The following is a 20,383-nucleotide window of genomic DNA, read 5'->3' as shown; positions in this document are numbered from 1 at the left end:
TTTTTTTTTTAATCTAAATATGTTTTCCCCCATCCTTCCAGAATTATGGTGGCATGGCCTCTCCTGTCTACACAAAGCCCATCCTGATGATATGATGTGGTCTTACGCCTAACCGGCCACCAAAGTCCTTCCTGACCCCATCCCTGTCCCTCCTGCCTTATCTCTGTGACTCCTTAGGAAAGGAATCCACAGTGCTGTTTTGTAAATGCCTCATTTCAACAGACTAGCTGAGGAGGGCCGAGGGGCAAGCCCACAGGCTTCAAGGGAAAGACGCAACATCTTTATCTACCATCTCCACCCAATGGATACAAAAGATACTGACCTCAGCATCTGTTTTTCTACCTTTTCAACCCTTGTGCTCTTTCTCCAAGGCCCTCTGAGACGTGACCATCCAGTCTTCCACCCCCAAGCAAAACGGTCACCACCTCTAGATTAGGCTGTGCTCAGTTGCCTTCATACAGCCTTTCTTTGGAGAATGACGTCAGCGGGGACAAACTCAAACCTGTGACCACCCTGCTTAAACCTCTCTTTCTGGTCAGGATAATGACCGGAAGCTCGGTCTGGCCTATTTAGATGATCCCTGCCGTACTTTAACCTCACCTAACCACATTCCCTCCTCGATGTAATCATGCCTTGGAAGCTATCACTCCCAGACCCCCTTCCATTACTGTATGATGAACTCCCTCCTGCCTTGGGGCCTTTGCACGTGTGGTCCCTAGTGCTCGAATTACTCTCTCCCAGCTCCCTCTCACTTAGCTAATTCATGCTTGTCCTGCATAAAGGTTCAGTGATGACTTCCTCTTCACGTTAGTCATTACACTCTTCACCCCCAGAATGAGGCCACCTTGGGCTTTCGCCGTTATAAGGGTGACCGACTGACTCTTCCCAGTGAGACTTACACCTCCACAGGCGGTATTTCTCTTACTCTCTTTTGTATTCCCAGTTCTGTACACCTAGCCTGGCCAGAGAGGTATCAAGACACATTTGTTGACTAAACCAACAAACAGTAATTTTATGTGCCTGCTAGCATAGGACATGCCCAGATTTTTGGGGCCCCAGACTTCAAATCTCAGCTCTGCCATTTGCAAGTCAGGCAATCTTGGATAAGTGAAGGCCTCTCTAAGCTATCATTTTCTCATTAGTAAATCAGCCATAGCCATATGTACGTGAAGCTTCCAGAAGGTTCCCAACGAGCCACATTCAGTATTATCACCATCTCCAATCTAGAGACCAGAGACTGGAAATCCTCTGCTGAGGCCACAAAGCTCCCTGGGAATAAGTGACGGACACCCCAAAGGAAACAGATAGTAACATTTTTTATTAAATATTACAGTGGATCAAAAAGTACAAAATATCTCTTGCCTGCTATGTGATTGGGAAACTATTGGCACGGAATACAGTATCAAAAGCAGTAATAAGTACAATTTGGAAAACATACAAAATTGAGTGTTTATAGTTGGCTCAGCATTCTTCTGGTAGTGTTTAAACTAACGCAAAGGTTACTCAATAACCTCTCCATTGGGAAATTATATAACATCACTGGGCCAGGTCATTATATACAAATGATCACCTTACAGAGCATAGAGGTTACATTAGCTGGAGTCACTCAAAGTGTACACTATTTACAACACAGGGAAGTTTAAAAAAGTATAAACAGCCAAGAGATTATGCTGCTATTTTTTTTTTTTTCAGAGATCTTTCTGCCATGGGGAGACAAGCAGAATATCCAATACATCAACAGCCAACACCGGAGCCGAGGTGCTCACTGCTCCAGGGGTGTGGGTCTCACCAGGGCAAAACCGTTCCCGTTACCCTCTCAGCTCGGGACGATGAGTCAAACTGGACCACATGGGACTTGGCTGACCACCACCAAATGTAACTTAGTGGGACAACAAGTGAAGAGAGATAATGGTTCTCTTTGAAGGCACACTACATAAAATATATTTGTGGGACCACCTTGAAGTTTCCATCAGACGCACCGACACAGTGAAATACAGTACTTAAGGATTCATGCACCAGGTTGCAAAGCTGCGACGTCAACACGGAGTCTTGACAAACCCTTCCACGGAAGCCCTGATGAGCAAGCGAAACCGAGAGCTCCTAGCTAAGAAATACATCAGTCCTGTGGCAAATACTTAACACCTTTGAATCACTTCCTAGGAAAAATACTTTAAACCTAACGTTTGATTGGGCCGTCATGGTATTTTACTTTTTTTTTTTTATATATATATTTTATTTCTAAGTCAAATTGCCAAAATTTAGGCCAGAAGTTACATGGAGATGATATATTTTTAAATTATTATTTAGAATCTCCAAATCTCCAATAATTCACGGGCTTAGTGCATTTTGAATTGCAACATTTCTCGGAAGCCACACTTGGTAAATAGATTTATGACTCTGGTGCCAATTGGATTCCACAGTTTCCTTTACAGAAACTACCAATAACAATGGTTTGATTGCACAAAGAAAGGCTTGTGCAATGCCATTCAATAATAAGGCCCCTTGAACTCAAACAATGCAAACAAAGCCTGATTTAAGACTTTTTAAAACGTCCTTCTCAGCCAATGAAAAATTCAATGGTCTTTTTGAAAGATTTCCAAGATCTCCCGTTTGGAGTTTTAAAATAAATAACACACCGCTTCTGCTTCTGTTCTTTGCATTTGTCCTGATGTTTTTGCCGAGGGTCTGAGCTTCCTTCAGCAGAAACAGTGAGTCTCCTCTCGGAAGAGATGAGAAAAACAATAGCTGGACTATGTTGACATTGTTTGAAAATGGTGTGATCGAATTCCTACATGATGAACACATCTCAACTCACCACACTGAGGAAAACAATCACCCCATCTTGCAAATGGGTGAGCTCGTGGGGGAGTGGGGGGGGTCGTGGCGACACAGACATCCCCGTTTTCTTCGAGAAACGAACTCACAGGGACCATGTATGGATCCAGCCCATGCCTGCTGCAGAATCCCTGGTTCTTTCTCTCCTCTTCTGATTCTGACCATTCAATCTAGTGCAACTTTTTTATACTGTGTCCTGGCCAGCATCATGCTGGCTGGAATTGAGACCCGCCCCCACAACACACACACACACACATACCCTTTCTTGTGCAGCAGCAGAATAATCTGCATGTGCACATTTATGATCTAAGTTATACTAGTCTATCTATGGTCCTATTAAATATAATATAATATATATATATTATTCCACAGGAAGGTAAATAATTAATTGAAGCGAATGGAACTCTTAACACTGGGTCGCTACATTCCTTTGTGTCCACCTTTGGATAGCATGTTACTACATGGACTATTTGGCTTCATATCATGAGGACATTTCAATACAAGTGAGTGGCATGCATGGCTTTGCGTAAGAACCGCAGTTTCACGGTCACTGGTTTTGATTATTTTTGTAGTTGAGTTACCTATTCAGAGATGTTGAAAACTGTCATCAAGTTTCATAGACTTAAATATGTCAGAGGTAAAAATAAAAAGACTTGGTTAACTATGGTCCTGGAGTCTACTGGTAGTGTCGAGGGAGAGGAGGGCAGTGGACCTGGGACTTCTCCAAGCAGCTTTTGGCAGAGTTGGGTGGAGATGGGAAAGAAAATCCACTCTGCGGGTCCACTTGCTACACTTAGCAGATATGGTACCTTGGGAGCAAATGGAATCAATGTCAAGAATGACAGCCAAACAAACCCCAGAGCAGACAGTATGGCCACGTGGTGAAAAACTTGATACAAAACACCTTACATGTACACATCCTCATCACACCCACCCCCCAGAAACCGAAGGAGGATGGCTTTCTTCTGAAACAGATTATCCAATTACTTCCCAAAGATGTAACCTGGGAGAATCTTGCTAGGAAACTAAAAAAGCCAGCTGATGATGACAGTAACTCTGTCACCTAAGGGGCCAAGGCCTGGCTGGGATGCCCAGTGGTCAGATCTTGGGTAGCCCCTTCTCCGCTGGACCATCACACACCATCCTTTCCCAGTCCCCTTCTCTGGACCATTTAAAAGGTGCAGTCCCAACACCAGCATGAGTCACCCTGGCTCTTAAGTTTTGAAATTCCTAAAACGTCTGCACAGCCCACACACGTATGTCCTCTAGACCGTTAGTCGGTGGCTTTTTGCCAACAAGGTTTTTTTTGTTTTATGATTTCTCTGGTATGTAGGACGGGTTCACAGCCTAGATAAGGTGAGTACAATGCTTAACATTTTCACATAATCCAATACTTCAAAGCAAAGCATTTGGCTGGAGAAGCAGTGTCTAAGCTCTCTCAACTCTGCCCCTTAGGAGGACCGGAGTCCTCGAGGCGCAGACCCGCAAAGGCACAGGCTTTCCACTAGCTCGTGTTCTCCACGGGTTCTTCTCAGTCGGTTCCACTAAAATCAGTTGCTTCAATTTGTAAACAATAACTTGACCACCCAAAGCTGCTCAAAAGAAGAAGTGGGGGGAAGGGGGAAATTGATGAAATACACATCAACAACTAAGAGAGTCAGTCAGCCTTGCAAACGGAACAGAACAAAAACAACAAAATAAAAACAAAACAAAAAACCCAAAAAACCAAAAACACCCAAAAAAAAAAAAAACAAACCCCAAACAGAAGACCTGCAAATAGAAGAGTTACCGTTTAATTGAAAAACAAACAAAACAAACAGATAAACCCCAAAATACCCCAGGGCAGGAACAAGAAAGAACCAGGAGAAAACAGAACTATCTGTATATAAATTAGGTGAGCGAACAGTGATACGGGTAGCTTTAAGAAGCAAATATATACAGTTTAACAGTGTTTACTTCTCTGGATTGTTTAATAGTGTCAGGATGAAAGGTCTCTTTAAGTTTTACTATACATTGCATTGATTGAACTTGGTGAGTTTTATGAAAAAGAGGGACGTCCCCTGGCTGTTGCTTGCCAGTCCTTTCTTGCCCTGTCCTTTGAAAAGCCTGCCCCCACTTTTTTTTTTTTTTTTTTTGCTCAGATTGCTTCCCTACCATCCAAACTCAGGGGGGGTCCTCTGAGTTCTTCTGGGATAGACACAGATACCCTTCACAAAGAGCCACTTGAAAAGGAGGTCTGGAGACCCTAGGCCATCTGTGTTGGAAGGACAACTGGCCGGCCAGCCTAGAGTTGTCCTCGGAAAAGGTAGGCGTGTTCACCTGGCCTTTAGGCCTCTATGGCTGGGACGAACTGTATCGCCAGATGAGAAGGAATACTGACTTCCAACTCTGCAAGCCAGCCCTCCGGGGTTGGCGCACGGACCACCCCCGCCGTCGGGGGATGCTGGGCACGGCGAGGCTTACAGTTTTGTGCTGGGGTGTACAGAGGACAGCTGAGACGGTGGGAAGGCAGCCTGAGGGTTGATAGCAGCTAACGGGTAGATGCTGTTGTGCAACAGGTCCCCGTAGGAACTCCCCACGGGGGTCGCGGCAGCCAAGTGTCTGTACAGCTGCTGAGAATTGGTCGGCGACGTAAAAATTCCTCTTTGCATCACGAGCGAGTGGAAAGCCAGGGGCTGCATGAGAGGAGAGAGCACCGTCTGGTTCTTCAAGTACTGCAGAGAATGGGAGTACCCGGCCGGGAGCCTGGAGTTGAGGCCCGAGTTACACAGGCTACCAGAATACAAACCTGGGAAGATGGGGGAGGAGACCGGAAGCTTGTGGCCTTCGGATGCAGCCCCAGAATGCCCACCGTAGGCTCCTTTGCTGCTCTCCCTCTCCTGTTCGGAGGCCTTTTCTTTCCCAGAAGCCTCTTTGGCTGGGTCCAAGGGAGACACAGCCCTGGCTTTTTTCCCAGCGATCACAAGATCCAAATCCTCCAGGCTGCGCTTGATAGGGCGAGCCGCCCCAATGTTCTGAGGGCTCATCTTCCGGTGCAGGATGGGATGGACCATGCCTTCCATTTTCCTGAAGTTCTCCAGTCTCACATGGTGAGGTTTTCCCGACCTTGCAATCGACTCGGGGTATTTTTTAGGGGCCGACATGGTCATGGGAGATACCCGGCAGGCTTTGGGGTGACAGTCTCGACTCTGGCTGCTGATGACCTGGAACTGGGAGGCGCCTTTGATCTCCTGGGACCCCGAGGCTGAGTGCGCCAGGCCCAGGACTTTGCTGGTTAGTTTCTGTGGGTTCTTGGGAAGGCTCAGGTCCGTTGGTTGATCATCTCTAGAGGCTTCTGCCGCAGCCAACTTCTTATCTTGCAGATGCAGAGAGGCGAGATAGTTGACATGGACCTTCTCTGGGTGTTTGTGAGAAAGAAAAGCGCTGTTCTCAGATTCCTGGTACATGTCTCTAGAGGCATACTTGGGCGACTGTTCGTTGTGAAGATGGTGTTCCGTGTGTCGGTAGAGGCTGTGGAGATGCGGGGATGAGTAGAAGTCTGCCAGGAAACTGGGCATGTGGGTGTGGGAGACCGCTCTCTTCTCTAATAGTTTGTCCTTGCCCTCCTGCACCTCTTGCTTCAGGATGTAGGAGTCGGCCAGGGAGCTGAGCTGGTGCTTGGAGAGACCACAGCGGTGAGCATCGGACCGACTCAGTTTGTCGTGCTTGAAGATCTCATTGATGCCCTTTCTCTCCTCAGAGGCCTTGCTTTTGAAGCTCTGGACGTGTTGGATTACGGATGGCCGGCTGACGGTCGTGTGATCCGAGCTTTGGCTGTGGTGGGCCTGGGACAGACCCGAGCACAGGTCGTCCCTGGCAATCAGCTTCTTCTTGCTGATCAAAGGGGGTGGGGAGCCGTAGGGATAGCTGCTGGAGAGGCTCGCCCCACTCACCTGAGACAAAAGCTTTTTCTTGGCCAGTGGGGACATGATACCGGGGTTGCCCCGGGAGTAGAGCAGGGGCGTGTAATTAAGTCCGTGGTTCTCGTTCATGGGCCCGGTCAAGTCTTTGTCTTTGAACATGTCAAATGACTGGACCACAAGGACCTTCGGGGTCTGCTTGAGGGCGGTGTGGATGTCGTCACTGCCCAGCTGGTCCACCTTCACAGTGCAATTGGCGATATAGTTAGTCATGGCAGGAAGCTTGTCTTCCTCTGCCTCGTTCTGGCTTGCCAGGGGTGGCTGGGTGGCGGGAAAGCTGGGAAAGGGTGCTTCTTGGAGGTCATTTTCAGAGCTCTCTGTAAAGCAACAGGGTTTGGCTTCTTGCTTTGAGTCCATCTGGGAGCTGGGAGAGGCAAGGGGCTGTTTGCCAGGCCCAGGGGTAGGAGCTGAATCTCTTTCAGGAGGCAGGGGAGGGCTTGGGAGCACAGGGGCGGGGCCCTTGTCTCCCGCCTCCTCAGCCTCCTTCTCACTGCTGGAACCTTGGTCAGTCTCACGGCCCTTTTCTGGGTCTGCTCTGGACACCGGCGCCCTCGCTGCAAGATCCTTGGGCCCTTCTGGTTTCTTCTTGACTTCAGGAGCAGGGAGAGGCTCTGGGATGCTTTTCTGGCTAACTGCCTCATCTTCCTTCACTTGCTCCGCCGCAACCTGGGCAAACATTGTAGGAGACACTTAGAAGAGAACCACGCACATCGGCACGCTTCGTCAAGAAATAAAGCATCACACACAGTGGGCTTGGAACCAGGCTTGTCAATCAGCTCGCCAAGTTTTCATAAAGCTTTATTACTCCCCAATCATGGCTCTAAACAAAGGAAACCGAATTATAGAAACATTCGGGGAAACAAGCATGTTCGCTTCAGCCCCTTACGAGACACCTATCAAAACAACAGAGTGATGTACCAATGATCGGCACACTCACATCACGTCTGCATCCTGCTATACAGTTTAATTCTAAGGTTGTCTTCCTGTCAAATCAGTCAATTATCCAAATAGGTTTTAAATTACACATTGCATTTTATGAGACTTCTCTGAAAGATTTTTTTTTTAAAGCGTCTCTCGTTCAAATAATTAAACCAACCCCATGTCAATAACCAACAACAAACTTAACTCCTGGCCTTTCCTTGAGAACTATCTCTTCCTAAGGAACTCAATGGGATCCACCGGAAACCAGCTACGCTTACACGTTAATCATTTCTTAGAACTTCACGATGTGTAGGTCTTGTTAAAATACCACAGACATATGCAGATGGGATGGGTGCTCCCAGGGATAGGGAATATTCTAAGTCCCTCTGTGGCACATTAAACTCATTGCTATCAAAGCCAAAACTGAAATGAACATGATTCAGGTGGGCGGTGTCACCCTCAATACAGATTTTCTATTTATTGAAATAAATTGTCATCTAGAGGATGGCTACTTCCTGTTTGCAGTGGGTATGGGCACAATTCAACCCATTTACTACTCAGTCATTAAGCTCTAATCTTTCAGGTGAATTTAACTTTTCACCTGTGATACAGCTGATGGACAAGCCTTTCCATAATAGATCTGACATGCCTCAGTGAGACAATCATCAAACATTTGAATTGAGTTGGTCCCCACTCCCTTGTCCCAGTCACATCACCGGAACATTTTTCTACTGTGAAGAAACCACCACCTGCATCTATCTTTGACGACTAAAAATGTTGAAGGATATTTAGGAAAAGTGATTTTGAGGACTCATACTCATTTTATAGATATTTTCCCTCAAATCTACATGAAGATCTCCCCACCTACTAGGCATGGATGATACCTGAGAGCCTGCCCATTTTCTTGCACTAATAACTGTATTTTTAAGTGCAGACATCAATCCCAATTCTACACTAATAATCATCATTTGTCTCTTCAGCGTATACATTAAATTAAAAGACATAAAAAAGAGTGATTGCAAAAGGCAGACTGTCCTCAATTCTTCCAAGTGCCTGTGACCTTGGCCTTCAGCTACATTGGAGTCTCGCATGTCTGTCTATAAACCTGGTTTAGGGATAGATTTGAAAGTCAGGCCAACAAAAGTAAAAGCATTTGTTTTTTTTTTTCCCCCAAAGATGATGCTTTCTGAACTTCCTGGGTCTGTTCAAGGATAAGGCCTCACTCTGTACTCTGTAATCCCCGAGGATAGTGGATTTGACTAGACACCTCCTCTCTCCACTGAGTTCAGCGCTTCACATAGAAAACATCAAAAACTACAATATGGCATTAAATGCAACCCCCGAGCCTGGCTCGCAGATATGCTGAATTCATGACATAGGTAGTCAGTGGGCCTGGTTCTTACTGAATGGATCATTTCAAAGGGGTTGAGATATCAGGACTTCCGATGACAGGAAGTCACAGAAGCTCCAGATGCCCAGAGCCCACTTGAGGAAAGGTTATCATCGGCAATGGGATGATTTCCTTGTGGAGAACAGGGAGCTCCACAGCTGTCAGAGGTTTGCTGGACTCTTTGTAGCAAGGCTCCTCACTCTGTTCTTGGGAATGGTCACCACCTCAGCTAATGGGCTCCACGGTTGGACTGAGGATCCCTCCCACAGTTCACAAACTCACTGTTTTCGAACTTTACCCACTCTGATGGAGCCAGTCAAAGGTCAGCTGGCCCCATGATCCCCCAAGCATCCGCTGGTGCTTTGGCTGTGGTGTGGATCTGGTGTCTAATAGAACTGACCAGTCCAAAGCCCTGTGATAAATCACCAAGCCAGCAGGATCAAGGAGGAATGGAATGTAACCCTTAACTTGGAATTTCCTTGCTTTGGGCCATTTATGTTGCAAACTTGCAAATGTTTAGAAGTCGGCAGCATCTTGTAGTGTCTTCCTTTTGGAGTTGCTAGAGCTTAAAATAATTATAAAACCTAATAAATCCGGGTCTGGCTCAGGTTGGGACAGTAGGATTGTGAGTTCAAGTCCTGCCTGGGCTACAGTATGAGTTCCAGGCCAGCTTCAGCAACTTATGGAGACTCTGTCTCTAAACAAAAAGCTAACAAATATTCAGGGATGCAGCTTAATGATAGGACACTTCACTACTGTGTGCAAAACTCAAGGTTTGAGGTTCCATCTCCAGTGAAGCAAAGTATTAAAATTAAATTATGTTTTAAAGGAGGAATCAGCTGGGAGTTGATGTCTGTGTGTATACGTGTGTGTCTCTGTGTGTGTATGTTTGTGTGCACCTATGTGTGTGTGTGTGTGTGTGTGTGTGTGTGTGTGTGTGTGTGTGTGACTGTGTGTTTAAACTGGTGTTTAATGAAGCTGTCTCTTACATGGTCATTATAAGCCTGATTTTTAGAGAGTGTTTAATATCAATACCCAAATTCCCTCAGGGGTTGAATCCTAGAACATGCTGTCTCCGAATGTAACTGCTTATTTTTTTTAATGGGCAGCAGGATTTTTTTATTATTCATGTTGAAACAGAGCCCAGTTCAGCCTTTTTTGGTTGGCTAGATGCTTCCAGTCCTGCTTTCTGCTAATAGCTTCTGAGGCTGAGGCTTCTGAATTGAAAGGTTCAGAAGCCACCTCTTAATACGAGAGACAGTAATGGTTTCTGTGGAATCACTCAAAATTTCTCCATAGAAAAGACAGACCAAAGACCTTGCTAAATTGGTCTCAACCCAAGGACACTGAATGGAGGTCAGGAATGAGAAGCAAACATCCCTAAAATCTGGGGGAGAGACCTGAGAAGACATTCAGGGACTTCATTAGCTTGCCTTCCCTGATACCTGATACCCGCCCCCCAAGTCACACTCACTCCTTAAATAACGTGGCTCTGAAATCCCCAAGAAGCTACGTTTACTCAGGGGACTCCTGAGTTTTAGGAGGTTTTAGTTTGGTCTCCAATTCTGAGCCTTTGCTCCCAGGTCCCTTCAGGGTATTCTCATCTTTCCAGATTCTTCCAGATTCTCGTCATAGCCTGGATTACTCTTTACAATACAATTGCATCATTGCATCTCAGCTCCCAAGGGAAAGAAAGCTTTCAGGCTTTAAAAAGATTTATTTTAATTAATTATTACTATGAGTTATTAATTATTATTTGTGTGTGTGTGTGTGTGTGTGTGTGTGTGTGTGTGTGTGTGTGTGTGATGTGTGTGCTGGTGCCCTCAGAAGCCAGGAGAGGCCATTGGATTCCATGGAACTGTAGTTACAGGCAGTTACGAGCTGCCCTCCAAGATGGGTGCTGAGAACCGAACTTAGATCCTCTGGAAGAGTAACAAGTGTTCCTCAGGGCTGAGCCATCTCTCCAGTCCGTAAGTGAAGGGTTTCTAAAGTTCCTTTTGAGAATTTGTGTATTTTATGTACATGTGTGCAGGCCAATGGACAACTTTCCGGACAGAGTTGTGTTCTCCTTTTACCATGTGTGTGTCCTGAGGAGCAAACTCATGCCATCAGGCTTGGTGGCCAGCACCACTCACCGAGCCCTCTTGCCAGCCCAGAGCTTAGAGTTGGTGACTTCTCAGAGCAGCCACGAGATATATAGAGACCTCGGTGGAGATTCTGGAGTCTGGAAACCCTGGAGGCAGAGTGTGTTTCCCAGGGCTGGTATCTCTGGGAGACACAGCGACTCACCTCAGATGTATCCTGGGGCTTTGGTGTATTCTCTTTCTCTTTCTTGTTTTTGGGCAGTTCATGTTTGATGCGTTTGGTTCCGGATACTTTCGTTTTATTCTCGTTTTCTGGTGAGTTGTTTTCCTGTTTCCGGGGTTTGATTGGAGGCAAAGGCTTATCTTCTTCTCCCTTGATAAACCTTTCGTATGGTAGGATTAACCTAGAAGGAAAGCAGAAGGGATGGTACATCAGTTGGCCAATTCTAATGACATCATCGCTCTGGAGCTTATTTATTTTCTCTTACTGTAGTAGCCCTGCCCTAGACCTATAGGGATGCATTCTAAGACTCCTCATGGATGTGGAAACTGTCATTAGTACCAAGCTCTCTCTACATCCTGTACTTTCCCTACACTTAAATACCTAATAAAGTTTAATTTATAAATTAGGCAGAGTAAAAGATTAGTAGCTGTAACTAATAAAATAGAACAATTATAACAGCATACTGTAATAAAAGTTACATAAATGTGACTCTCTCCAACCAGTCAAGACTAATATTGTTTTCCAACTATGGCTGACCATAGGCAGCTGAAACCATGCAAAGCAAAACCATGCACAAACAAACGTAATCTACTTTCTTAGTAATACTTGGTTATCTGATCACCGAAATGTGTCTCTGAAAGACTTCTCTCCTTTTGGTTTTGTGATTTGACACACCAAGGACACCAATGGAGGTGGCCAAGGTTGACATGGTCATAATCACCCATAGCACTTGGCTGACTGCCAACGACATCAGAATAATAATGACAGCTGCTGTCCATTTACTATTTTGTCAAATGTACGTTGAGTACCCACCCTATGCCAGGCACTGCTCCAGATTCTGAAATACAGCCGTGAACAAAACGTTCATAGCCTCTGACCTCAGTCAGTGTCTATTCTAAAACAGGCTAGGTACAAGATGCCAATCATTCCACATAATCCCCACCACATCTCTTCATGTTATTATTGTCGTTATCATCCCGATCATCACCATGGTCATCATCATCCTCCCAAGATTAAACCAGGCACCTAAGGGTCACAACATCTGTTAGACCTGGAGCTTGAATGTGCTTGCATCTCTGGCCAGTTTTCCTTTGTATTTACCTCAAAATGTAGACCTGACACGATACATTTGAAAGAAACTGCTTTTATGAAACCTAACCCTAGATACAATGAACATACACCACTGAAAAATAGATATATCTTATATATAATATAATACTGACTTTGATACTCCCCACCCCTACACATTGAGAAGACCAGCACTTGAGATAAAAGGACAAGAGGAGGCATGCGCAGCTTGGCCAAAACAGATGTATCCTCTAGCCCAGAAAATCATCAGGAGAAGGTCTGTTTTTTTTTTTGGTGGTGAGGGGGGTAGAGTAGGGGTACCAAGTTAGAAAGGGCCCCAGCAAGGAGGAAGCCAGCTAACCACGAAAGCAACAGAAATCAGAGGGCTGAAAAATCCAAGCATTTTAATTACATAACTTTAAAAAACAAAGCGCATAAAATTGCTCTAAAAAGAGAAACATCAAAGGGCCCTGGTTTGAGTCTGTTCCCTTTGCAACACAGCTCTTGATCTGAACAGGGAAAGAGCTGATGTAATTAAAAGGCACGGATTGCATTACAATCCCAGTTTCGACTACAGTGATTAAAGTTTTTCTAATGCATTTGGTATGATTAATGACTCACTGTGGGATTAATACAAGACTCAGCCTTAAAAATATGAGCCTTAATACAGCAAACATAATTTGTTTTAAATAACGACAAGTTGACTCAATGAAGAAAATGTACTTGGCTGACAAAAAACAATCTGTTCAAATATTGGGAATCTTTTATTTTTAAACTAAGACATCTAGGCCAAAAAAAAAAAAATTCCCTGATTTCAAATATTTGTTGAGTATCTTAACATTGGTTTCTGATTGTACAGTTCGCCTACTTGCTCCTTAAATATACACCACTGTTCCAGGTTTCACAATAAAGACATGGGGATATTTGAGACACGGAGAGTTCATTCTTTAACAACAAAGCAAATTGTGGAAAAGTCGAATGCCGATTTACGGTATTTTAGGACCCAAATCCATTCACTGAGCATGCTCAGACAAGGTATGTGCAAGGAGGCATGGATAATACTTTTGAGGCCTCTGTCTGGCAGTGGGCCAGCCACGAAGATCAACACAACCCATGGGGGATAGTTATCTTCAGATCCCATTACAACCCGAGTTTAAACATGTTACAGCTGCTAAAACTGGAAACCGCTCTCTTAATGTAGACTAACTAAAATAATATATGGTTGCCAAATACCTGCTTCCCACCATAATATTACAGTGCCTGTTTACATAAGGAAGAGCATAACTATGCAGAAGAGAGAAAAAGGCAGTCTTGTTCATACTTGAATTTATTCTGTCTCATCTTTAAAGTCCATAACTTATTCCCCCCAATTCCTCTGGCCTCTGGGTTCTTCTGCCAGGGACTTATTCCCTTTTCCAATATCAGAAGGTAAGGGATTCTTCAACCAGGAGCAAAATGCATTGAATATTTTAAACTGGAAAAAATATTTTAAATGGATTGTAATGAAAACACATTTTATTGTTGGGACAGATAGGTTTGTTGTGCTTTTGTTTTGTTGCCATGGGAACCAAGGAGCTCAGAAGCCCTGGTATTCCAACCGTTGCCATTTGTGATACCTCCCTTCCCCCAGTTCCCTTGTCTAATGGAGATGGTGACATCAGGAGGGACCCTCTTGCTTGAGAATGACTGTGCTGAGTTTGAGGTGGAGAAGGAAGGGAAGCAGAGAACAATATGGGGACCCACACCTGGGGACCCTAAGAAGACCCTCACTCTGGGTACTGACAGTCTTAGGCTAACTCAGCTCTCCAGTATACACCAAGAAACAACGTGATTTTATCTTACAATTTTGCAAGTTCCTGAGGATGGTCAATACTCTCTCTCTCTCTCTCTCTCTCTCTCTCTCTCTCTCTCTCTCTCTCTCCTCTCATCTTTTCTCATTTTGACTCAACTCAGCAGCTGGTGATCCTCCAGCAGTACAAAATATATTTCACTTTGCCGGTCAAAGGCCTGAAGCCAGAAGGCAGGAAATCAGGAATTAAATGTTTCTTGTATCTGGAAAGAGGCATGACTAAGGGTAAAACTGAATCCAAACACACACTCTGCTTGTTCAAAGCTTCCAGAGGGGTGTGTGTGTGTGTGTGTGTGTGTGAAGGTCAAGCGAATGTGGGTTGTTTTTTTTTTTTCCATTTCTAAATCATTGAAAGATAATTATAGTCGATCAGAGGGGAAAAAAAAAGCTCCTGAAATAAAACAAGAGAGGCAGCAGTTAAAGAGAAAGCAGTAGAAATTCCAGCTCTGAAGAACAGAGCACATTTCTCACACACAAACAAGCCCTGTTTCATACAGTGACTTCCGCTTGTGGTGACTTCCTTGAGTGTTTTTCTAAGTTCTTCTGTCACGGTGCAGCACAATCACCCCACAGGATGTGATCTTATCAGCTGATTATTAGAGGTTTTCTTTCTTTTTTTTTAAAAAAACTGCACAAGAGGACAAAAGCTATGATGGCTTTCTGAACATTTCAATGTTCAACGCACACGTGTTATCATTAAAACAACAGGTTAGCCGCCATGAGATCAGCATGGCCCAACACGGGAAGCTGTGCAGGTTTGTAGCCCATGAAAGAATGCAGTGTAATGCAACATGGCAGTGGCTCTCAGAGGATTGTTTCTCAAATATTTGTAGGACAACGAAGATTTAATCAGCTTCGAAACTGTACAGATAAAAAGCAAACATGTATTACCCACTGCCCCCGCCCCACCAGCACATGCAAAAATGTATCCATTACACAGAAGAAATATTTTCATTGTGTTACAACTCAAAGAACGTAGGCTGAGTCTTGGGTGGGCAGAAGCAGTAGGAAGGAGAAGAAATACACTCATTAGTAAATCCCTACAGACCCCCCCCCCCATCTGCATCTAGAATAGAGATTGAAAGCCAGGGAGATAAATGGGTCTTTCTTCTTGTCCAGATTTCATAGCTCAGATTAGCAAAATGCTTATTTACGATGCCATTAATGGATGTGAACTAGGTAAGCCATCATGCATTTAAAAAAAAATAATAATAGCACCTTTTCCTAGGCATAAGATTTGGAACAGCATGAGATTTTATTTTTCCCCAGGAATAATACAAGAATAACATTTTTCCACCTCAGAGCAGACACAGTAGGGGAGCCTTTTGCTATTACAGAGATCCTTATTAAATTCAGTCACTGTGAAAAGACAGATTCTACCCCCTCCTTATTCTTCTTCCTTTAAAAAAAAAATAAGGAAGACTTAAAAATCAACCCAAGTTAAAATTAACAAATCAATGGCATTATGGCCTTGATTTATTAATATCAGAGCCAGTAAATTATCATCATACAAGAAATTGTGGACTGGAAAATATCGTGGCTTTGCTAAATCTCTAGTTGAATAATGGCGCTCAGCACACTAGGATTTTAGATGTGCCTCATCTGATATTATAAAATATTCAATACATTTCTCTACAGCGGAAGTCAGGGGTCAGCAAATCTATTACTGTAACGTAAGAAATCTGGCAACTTGGCAACTCTCTCTCCCTTTTATTATTATTTTTAAACACAGAGGCAGATAATTTTATATTTACAAAGTCTTCAATCCTCCGGGGCCTTGCCTCTTTTTCTCAACAAAAAAGCAGCAGTGTGATATCAGAGAAGTATAGATTGCAATGTCCTGTCATTTACACTTCATATAAAAGAAAGGACTCTCATATTTATTAATACCTCCTCCCTTCCCTGTCAGAAGAGGGAAAATAATATGGTGTCTCATCCTAATGAGTGACCACTGAAGTCTCCTGAATCCATGTGTATTTGTATAGAAGGAGTGAATTTGGGGCCAAAACATTTAGCAAATGGTACTTAAGAGGAGAAATGAGGATCCATCTATTTATAGAGAGCTCTGAAAAGGATATTAGAATAATGTCCGGAACTGATTCAATTCAGAGAATTAGGGAAGGGAGTCAGGAGTCTTTAGGGTTGTGTTGGAATCTCGAGCCTACTTAAGCTAGTTCATATGCACGCTCACAACATTTAATTAGGTTTTAAAAAATTCAAGTTTGAACATTTGCTATAAAGAACAGGTTAGGGGCAGAGATAATAAAACTGGTGTGTATGCAAGGTTAAAAACACCAGTTTTCTTATGGTTACTCTTACGTTAACAGGGTTTCTTTGTAGCAGTAGAAAAGAAACATGTTGATTCCACTGGGCCTTCAGACCTGACCTGACCCCAAATGGACTCATTACATCTCTGAGTTGATTCCAGACTTGATAAATTCTAAGCCTTGGCCAGATATTTCCCTTCTGAGGCAGAAATTGAAAATATAACTTCACCGTGAAGTGTGGGAAGCAATCTTTCATCAAATATGGACCAGCCGAATTGCCTTTTCCCTTTGTGAAAACGGCGTGGACACCCTCACTAAGGTACAAATGAGGACTGAAGCCGTGACTGACTGTACATGCTCCCCACCTTCCCAGGTGTGAGCCCATGCCTGTGAAAATGGCAGAACAGTATTTAGGCATCAGAGAACAAGACCGGAAACCAGATATACACATGCGCACTGTGACCCTGTGGAGCAAGGAGATTGTCTCTTCAACGGAGACAACATGCTTGAAGACATTGACATTAATGTCACATCACTATTGTTATCGGTTAAGCCAAGCTCCGTTTGAGAAGGATCAGGTCCTGAAAGTATATTTTCGTCTTATGGTGTTGATTTTGGTAGGAAAGAAAAAAAGTCAATGTGTGTCAGGGTGAGGACTGAAATAGCAGAAGTCGTTGACCTGGGAGAGACCTGTCAGTAGGAGAGGCAAATGGTAAGCACTGGGCATCAAACAGTGGAGTGAGGCACCATGTTGGTATGGAGGATGTGACATTCAAGCCCCTGGTAGAACTCAACTGAGTAGAGAAACGGCAGGAGAGTGCAACATGGAGTCTATGAGGGCACTTGCCTAAGCGCTACTGTGATGAGCCGGTAATACTGTGCTGCCTAAAAAGGAAGTACACACAAATGAAAACATTGAGTCATCAGAAAAGATCCAGAGTCCATCAGTTTCCTGAACACAACATTGGTATCTGTTACAAAGGTTCTTTTCCTGGGAAAGACCAGAAGGAGAGGGCCGCCCGGACGCTTCAGGCCTCTCCAGTCTCTGCTGGGAACAGGGAGGGAGCTTTGTTCTTAGGCCTCCTGTTATTTCTGACACCCTCACTACAGTCCCAGGGTGGCTGTGAGCCTCAGTGAGCAGAAGGTAGAAAGTTATGTCATTCTGAGAGCCAACAAGGTGATGGCTTGGCTCCCATCAAAGTGAGCCACTATGGAAGAGGTAGCTAAGGATTATGGGTACTCTGAAGTGGGGTTACAAGGACTTGGGGCAGGTAGGGGCCAGGTAGGGAGATAGAAAGAGGAAGATCAGTTACACTGTGTATGTGTATAGATACAGACCCATGACCTAGTCCACACTAGGTAAGAGCTGTATTGCTGAGTCACACCTAGCACAGGTTATCGTTATATATTGATTAGGTATTATAACAGCAATAGCAGCAACCATATTAAGTCCCCATTAACACTAGGATTTTGCACATCTTCCTTTCAACACTTACAAAGAGAGATAACTACGTGCATATTGTCATAACCTTCATTTTATGGGTAGCAAAACTGAGGATCAGAACTGAATGTGGCTCATGGGCAATATACATCCCAGGAGAACTAGGAATGTGTCCCAACCCATTTGTAGATGACAGTGTCATGTTGTACTGTTGACAGTAGCACACAGCTATGGAGTCCCGGAGTTTGAGCTCAACACAGATCTGCTATGCAGAACTTCCTGTCTCAGCATCCGGGTGGCCATCTTCATAGATGGCGAAATGTCTCCTTAGAAGATCGCCTGACTGATTGCACTTGCCCAAGTTAAGGGAGTTCTAGGCTCCTACAACGTTGTCTAAGAAATCAGGCTGAGCCTTCTCTTCCCAGAGGCAATGGAGCCTATGGAATCCACACGGCCATTCAACAAACCAGAAGCAGCCCCACAGCTTGAGAGCAGGGCACGCTCCTTCGGTCACATATGCCAGGATGCTTCAGGAGGGGCTGATCTTGTTTATCAGGCCCAATTTGTTATAAAAGCTAAGGGAGACTCAAGAACGGCTTCTCTATGAAATCTCGCCTCCAGGACTTAGTGCTACTGGGCCGTGGTTTCCCATGGTCCCTCTCATGGAGCTCTTCTCAGCTCGGCTTCGTGATGCTTGCTTTCTACTTCTGAGGATTTCTGTGTCTAGGCTGATGTTATTTCCACACCTGCCAAACAAAGACCGCACTGAAGAAAGCCAGAATGGGCTTCAGGAGGCTCATCCGATGCCCCGGGATTACAATACATGCTCACGACGGAAAGTGGACCATCAAGAGCGCCCTGCCCTCCATAGTACCAGGCTGCACTCCCAAAGAGGGTAATAATTATTCTTCTCAATGGGAAAACAGTGACAAACTCTGACTGGAGTGGCATGGATCCATTTCCAGGGCAAGGGGACATCATTTCAAGAATAATCAATAAGCGTCACTAGTGTTTTCAATATCGTATGCATCCCACAAACGATGGCGGGCAGAGCCCATAGGGAAAAGCCCCCGAGGACTATTGCACGAAGTCCTGGCATGCTAGAAGCCACCATTGGTGCCAGGGCTTCTGAAACCTTCACCGGTTTCTCACAGCACTCATAACTTTGGCCAAACTTTGTAACAACTTGTACAGAAACACAATGTTCCAAGAGATTCTCAGTGGCCCGGCTGCAGATATGTTTTAATGGTAAACAATTACATTCTTTTGTCATCTGAGGCTTTTCCTCCCCTCCTGCTTTCTCTTTTGGAAACATGCTTTCTGAATTTTCAATAGCTCCTTTGTGAAGGGCCCGTGCCTGTGACTCTCCTAATTGAAAAGATGTTTGTGCAGCGGCATTCTTGAGAATTTGGATCCTTAATCTTAATGATAAAGCCCGGAGGAGAAAAAAAAAATCATAAGTAGAGACAATCATAAGCAGAAACCTCTTATTATTTATCAAAAAGAAAAGGGGCTGAGGCACACAGTCTATGCTCAAATTTAAATTCATGCTTGATGAAAACGATTAATAAAGTTCAGGCCGACCCGTAAAATTTCTTAAGCACTACTGTTAAGTGCACAAGGCAGGGAGGTGGACACAGGACACGAAGAAAGGAGAGACACGAGACAATGAAAGACGTGGACAGGGAAAACGTGCTGTTTGGCAAGCTTCTGGGGGAAGAGGGCGGAAAAAGAACTTGCCACGGCTTCCAGCACAGCAGACAGACAGCTTGAAGAGTGTGTGCCTGAGGCTGTTTCTACCCTCACAGTGTAAACTCCAACTTCTATTAATTACAGCGCGAACCTAGAGGCAAATTTAAGAATTTTTAAATAGAGACTTTTCAGATGTTGTTGCTTATGCTGAAGAAGGAGAGGAGGAGGAGGAGGAGGAGGAAGAAAAAGATTTTTATTTATTGTTTTATTATTCATTTTGTTTGTTTGTTTGTCTGCTTAAACTCTGGGATCTGACTAGAGTCTCGTTTTCATTTTACCCAAGTTTCTGGAAAGATCCAGGCATTGGGAAGTTACCAGAACATTTTAGGCATGCTGAGCAGTCTAAGGTGAGGCTATTGAGGATGAAATTACCTGACTGGCCTGGGGGAAGAAATTCTTTCCAGATGATAAGAGGTCACTCCCGGGAGGGATGCTGACCAGTTTCTGGTCTGTCCAAGGAGCAAGCCTGGGGTGGGGTGGGGGTAAATTTGAGGCAGGCCAAGAACAGCTGTGCAGATGCAGCAGCAAGCTGTGTTTGGCTCTCTGGGGCTACTGGGTGTCAATAAGGACCGGCTGAACCTCTGGTATTGAGGG

General features: G+C 44.5%; 1 protein-coding gene across 2 annotated transcripts in view; it reads right to left on the bottom strand.

Moving 5' to 3' along the window:
* Positions 1-4,975: 4,975 nt before the first annotated feature.
* The window catches only part of Arid5b (AT-rich interaction domain 5B), a 174,596-nt gene continuing 159,188 nt past the window's right edge, over positions 4,976-20,383 (bottom strand). For both annotated transcript variants that reach the window (XM_059281750.1, XM_059281751.1), the window contains 2 exons: positions 11,395-11,593; positions 4,976-7,460 (listed from right to left, as the gene is read on the bottom strand). In XM_059281750.1, the coding sequence (XP_059137733.1) occupies positions 5,295-7,460; positions 11,395-11,593 (2,365 nt within the window). In that variant the 3' untranslated portion in view covers positions 4,976-5,294. The remainder of the gene's footprint in view (positions 7,461-11,394; positions 11,594-20,383) is intronic.

This window comes from Peromyscus eremicus, chromosome 16_21 (genome assembly GCF_949786415.1).
Source record: "Peromyscus eremicus chromosome 16_21, PerEre_H2_v1, whole genome shotgun sequence".
NCBI lineage: Eukaryota > Metazoa > Chordata > Mammalia > Rodentia > Cricetidae > Peromyscus > Peromyscus eremicus.
Note: the sequence above shows the minus strand (reverse complement) of the source record. Positions and strands in the feature narration are given on the sequence as shown.